Source organism: Photinus pyralis, unplaced genomic scaffold (genome assembly GCF_008802855.1).
Source record: "Photinus pyralis isolate 1611_PpyrPB1 unplaced genomic scaffold, Ppyr1.3 Ppyr1.4_LG2, whole genome shotgun sequence".
In the NCBI taxonomy this organism is placed as follows: domain Eukaryota; kingdom Metazoa; phylum Arthropoda; class Insecta; order Coleoptera; family Lampyridae; genus Photinus; species Photinus pyralis.
In genome coordinates this window covers 29,051,036-29,056,541 of record NW_022170403.1, presented here as the reverse complement: position 1 = coordinate 29,056,541, position 5,506 = coordinate 29,051,036, and the positions used below count along the sequence as shown (strand labels likewise).

At 33.1% G+C, this 5,506-nt stretch overlaps 1 protein-coding gene across 1 annotated transcript; it reads right to left on the bottom strand.

Moving 5' to 3' along the window:
• Positions 1-561: 561 nt before the first annotated feature.
• LOC116164518 (major facilitator superfamily domain-containing protein 9-like) lies at positions 562-5,267 on the bottom strand. Its single transcript, XM_031478711.1, has 5 exons — positions 5,041-5,267; positions 4,855-4,986; positions 4,662-4,791; positions 1,470-1,679; positions 562-1,419 (listed from the first exon to the last, which is right to left on the bottom strand). Exons 1-5 carry the CDS (start codon positions 5,080-5,082, stop codon positions 728-730), a joined length of 1,206 nt encoding a protein of 401 aa, XP_031334571.1. The 5' UTR covers positions 5,083-5,267; the 3' UTR covers positions 562-727.
• Between the last annotated feature and the right edge of the window lie 239 nt (positions 5,268-5,506).

Here is a 5,506-nt window from a genome sequence, read left to right as displayed (position 1 = left end):
GTTTTTGTCAGTTTTTAGTGTAGTATGAACAGAACAGGGCTGTATCCATGATCTTATGTTAATAGGACTCTCAGTTTGTTTGTTGCCTGACAAACAGAAGAAAATAAAGCGCAATCGTTAGAAAAAAAAACTTTTTGACACTTTGTTAATTTTGATTCTTAATTAGGTAATTGTGATCAATAAGTTACAACTTGGAACAGCTTGGGACACTGTCCCAAGTTGTAACTCGTACCATTTGCGTTCGCCCCTTCTGGTTCTGTTTTTGATGATACTCCAATTAGTACATAGAAGTTTTCTATACCAACATAAGTACCTAATGTCAACTTTGGGTTACAACTTCTTGGGGCACCTACTTTTCTTAAAATAATATGTAGAAATAAAGAGATAAAATGCGCTTCAGGGATGTTGAATGATGCAAGAAGACCCATAGAAATAGCATACCCCCACAGCTAAAAAATAAGGCTGGGGGGCTAATGCAGCCTTTAGAACATGAAAATTGTCGGACTTTACGATAGTTATTAATACTATTGCAGAACACTAAGACTACTAAACTAAACTGCATTAAATTAAAATATTTATTTGTATAGGTAAGTACCTATTTATACAACTAATACAATAAATACAATTGTATAAAAAAAAATTTGAAATGTCAAGTAAACAGTCAAAAAGGCTGCTTAGGAGAAAATAAAAACAACAAAATTTTATTTTTAAAATGTGTCCGTCTGCATTATGAAGCTTTTGATTTGGTTTTTATTAATTTTACACATAAAAATGTAGCAAATAGCGAAGGTATAAATGCAAATAGCATTACCTTACTTTCACCACACCAGTCTGCAATAATCCCAGATATTAACGGTGAAATAAATCTGCCTATTGACATCACACTATTGGCCACACCAGATAATGAACCCTTGTCATTAGTGTGTGATCGGTTCAATATCAACTCCATAGTTAAAACTCTCAAAGCTGCACTGGAGAACGCAAATGGCGTTAGCAATACAAGCAAAAAACCTAAATTTGGTGATAAATGAATGCCAAAGAAACAGAAGGTCATTGTTAAAAATAAATGTAATAGCAAAGTCAAACTTTCATTTTGATTGTTATAAAACTTTACTTTGATCTGGCCAATAGCTATCGATGAAAGGCCCCCAATAATACTAAAAAATGAGATAATATATCCAATATACTTTTGGGATAGTTGGTATTGTTCTGAGATGAAGAGTGATTGATTTGAAAAATAAATTGCGATGCAAAAGCTGTACAGGAACCGTAAAGTAAATACATCCCAGTACTGCTTCCAGTCCATCTCCAATAACTCTTTCACAGCCTTTGTGAATTCTTGCTTTATGTCTGTAAGATGAAACTGCTTCTTCTCACTGACTTTTCCGCAGATAACATCATCAAAAGTGCGGAATAATACTGAAAAATACAATACTTATGCTTAAAATGTAATTTTATAGTAAACCTACCTATATTAATTACGAACAATATTGAGGTTAAAGTGCAAACGTAAGAGAACCCATTTGGCAACTCTATAAGGTGACCGCCAACAATAGGACCCACTATAAATCCTATGGATGATACTGCTGTACTTCTTCCATAAACTTCAGTTTGCTTATCTTTGGGAACGATATCAGCTATCAGTGCTTTGCATAATGTTTGAGTATGCTTCAAAAAACCTGGAAAGCATCAAGTTTAGGTATGGAACGTATTAGGTGGGTGCCAATAAATTTTGTCTGTTCCACAACTCACAAGTACCAAATTTCTTTTGGATCAAGATATTTGGGTTTCCACCTTGTAATTATTGGTTATATGAACTATTAAAAAATGTTCATGAAAGAAATTTGAGATACAAAGCATTTCAAGTACCCAAAAACCATACACAAACTTAATTTGGACTGGAAATAATCATTCACATCCTTTTATTTAAAATCATTAAAAAAAATTGATGATTTTTCCAAAACGAAACGTTGTATTAAAAATCGAAAGGCTGTCTTTAGAGCTCAAAAAGTAGCAATGAGAAAGTGTTTATTATTATTTTTTAATTGAATCAATATTTATTTATTAAACGAAAAATTGTGTAACAGAGAAAATTACATTATACCTATTTACTATTATTTTTTTGTGTTCAAAAATAAAAACAAAATCGACAAATGTTTTATAGCAAAGTTTTTGTATTATGTACTTTTGAATAAATTTCCGTATTTAAAATAAGTATATATACAGGACCAGGTAAAAATTTTCGGATCTAACCTCATTTTTAAAATGAAACACGTGTATATTTTAATCTAAAAATTCTCTTTCGAAAAATGTAACACACCATAGATGATATTAAAAACAAGATTCAAGTGATTCAAAAAGTTTAAAAGATGTAAAAAAGTTCAAAAAAGGTTTGTGATTCAAAAAAATCGAAAAAGTATTTTTGAATTTTTTGTGTTAGTTTTGAAAAAAGAATTAAATATGCTATTTTTTTTTAATTAAAATCTCCGGGGTGATCGAGGGGCGATGCATTAAAAAAATTAAGCTTGGTCTAATAACTTTTTTCCCTGACCCCGTACTTACTTATTCTGAAAACGGCAGACTATTCAACAATCATTATAAAAAACGTGCTGTAGCTAGAACAGACACCACCCATATGTGTTCCATTTTTGGTTCAAACCGGTTCAGCCAGTTAACCAGAAATAAGAGTACAGACAGACAGACAAAATTTGATTTTATCATTTTAAGTTGGACCCACAAAGAGCAGACGACGCCTATATTATTTTTTTGATAGCGCTAACAATTATGAAGATACCCTAAAAAAGTGGTAAAAATGGGACAGTCAAATTTTTAAAATATTTGAGGTCTCTTTTTTGAGATAGGTATATGGCTTTATCAAAATTCCACCATTTTAACCAGGTTGGTAGAAATTGCTATGGACACGATTGTGATAACAATTATTGTAACCTTAGCAGAATCTACCAACCCAGTTACAATATTTTTGTAAAGCACCATACAAAGCCAGCACTTGTCGTGTGGCAACCTGTATACAGTCAGGCAGGGAGCCGAGAACTGATGCGATTATCCCTTAAACATCTGTCAGTGATATGTTTTGAGTGTAATGTAATCAACTAATCATATCTTATTGACACATAACAAGTAAATTTTGGATAGATTTTTAATTTGTGTGTTGGTTCAAACCATTTTGTTTATACATTTCTACATATCATAAGTTTAGGTGGTGCAAATGTTGGTAGATTATACTATGGTTGCCACAAGTGTCTCCATGGTATTTCTACCATGCTCAACGCAGTGTTTTCTGGCCCTTACTAAAAAGAACAATTATTTATCATGTCAAATTAAAGAGGTGGCTTCTGTATTTAAGCCATAGAGAAATAACTAATAAGGGCACCTTTTGCAAACCCAGTAAAAAAAATGTATTATCTTTTAGCAAGCGTGGTTTTAGCCAAGGCTTCTCTACCAACGGAATCCACTTACATACATTTACGTTCACTTTGACATTGCGAACATTATTCATACCTAGATGGTAGTGTTCACAAAGGAAGAAAAAATATTGATAATGAACTGGTACAACAAAAACATGTGTATGACATATTTGTGAGTAAATTTTCTAGTCACCAATCACCATCAAACTGTTAAAATGAGTGAATTGACAATTTATACCACAATGAAGTCATTTAATTTTTCATTTTGGTGTTAAATAAAAGCTTTACTTATTATAATTTTTGTATGTGTGCTAATTAATATGTTTAATTCAAAGATGAAGAATATGAAATTCCAAATGTTGAGGAGTATTTGACAATAGATGCTATCTGTTACCTAAATTCTCTAGTGCTTCGACGACGTCTATTTAAAAGCATATCTACATGTTAAAAAGGCATCTTTCTGCATACTATAACCATATACCATAGTTCCTCGCATAGTTGATAAGGATAAGCATTGTACCATGGATAACCATTAAAAATAGAAATCATCGCAGGTTCATTTGAGATTGAATGTAAAGCAGCAACTGATATACCTACCACAACTTTTTGGAATGGGTAATTACACACAGGATTCATCGATAATGCAAATCATGATAATTGTGTGGGGTTAAAAATTTGCGAACTATGCATGAAGTTAATAAGAGCATCATTGCCAGCTGCCATATCATTTTTGAAATGTTAAGACAAGTGATGTGTTTTGTGTGGCAACCATCCACGTATATATAATAAATGGACTGCACATGCCAATGCTAAGCACGGATACTGCAGGTGAGAGAGAAGGGAAAACTAAGAGGGCAAGCTTTCTCTTACGCTTACGCATCTGATTGGTTCTTTCAATAGAAGCATTCAAATTAAATTGAAAGAACCAATCAGATGTGTAACCGTAAGAGACAGCTTGCCTTCTTAGTTTTCCCTTCTCTCTCACCTGCAGTATCCGTGCTTATCATTGACACGTGCAGTCCATTCATTATATGTCGATGGTGGCAACGGCCAAACACAGGCGGCCTGATCAGACTGATTACCCTTTGAACACCCTTTACCTCTGACTTGACAGATTCAAGACTGGTCTATCCTTCAACCATCAAACTTTGACAATATTGTCTATCAACATTTTTAATTAGTACGTGCAAGTTATTTGAAGAATTTGGACAGACCGAGCCCTCTACTTGGACCTACCTAGTAAAATTCTTAGGATGTATATCACAGCTAAAGACGTAGTGAGTCCAGTTAAAACATAACATACTGCCGAAATGGATAACACTACAGATGCAACAGACGATCGTCCTCTAATATCACTCCAACTACCCTGCGACCAAAATTAGTTTACTTACTTCCTGTATGGAAATGAAATAACATGCTTACTACATACAATTACTGGACCCGAGAGTACTTGTAGGCCTGAATACGTAGCGCCAAACACTCCAACAACAAAATGAGATGCGCCCAAAGTTCGTAAGTGTGGAAATAGCAAAGGGAATGTTAATCCAACAGCCAATAAATCCTAAAATCCACTGAAGTTAAAAAACACCTCACAATAATTATGAAGTAATCCTACAATTAAGGATATGATATAAATTTTTAGTATACTTCTATCCATTGCAGTTTTAAAAAAGCTTTGACCATAACGTCATTAAGATTATTGAGCGAAGGCTAAAGTTTAATTATGGATATAGTACACGTAAGCGACCTTAACATTATCACGAAATCCATTATGTGTAAATAATATTATGCTATTAAATACATAACAACTTAAAATGTAAACAAACATCAGTGAGGAAATGTCAATTGTCAATGGAGCATGACGTAAGAGTGCGGCGTTGCCAGTTGAAGACACTGAACTTCTGTGGTCGAGGAAAGCATGGTAATGTATACAGGATGGATGTTATTTTTTTACTGTGATGAATTACCTAATACATAGTATGTAGTCCATTCAAACATCAAGTAATTCGATAACATTTAGATATTTAAATAAATGAGCAAATATATGAACTAAACTTAGGGCCAAGACCATGTAATCAAAG

Coding starts and splice junctions, on each gene's coding strand:
- LOC116164518 (XM_031478711.1), bottom strand. CDS start 5,082: ATGGATAGAAGTATACTAAAAATTTATATCATATCCTTAATT. Junction 4,792..4,854: donor TACTCTCGGGTCCAGTAATT/GTATGTAGTAAG, acceptor TTTTGGTCGCAG/GGTAGTTGGAGTGATATTAG. Junction 1,420..1,469: donor ATTGTTCGTAATTAATATAG/GTAGGTTTACTA, acceptor TGTATTTTTCAG/TATTATTCCGCACTTTTGAT.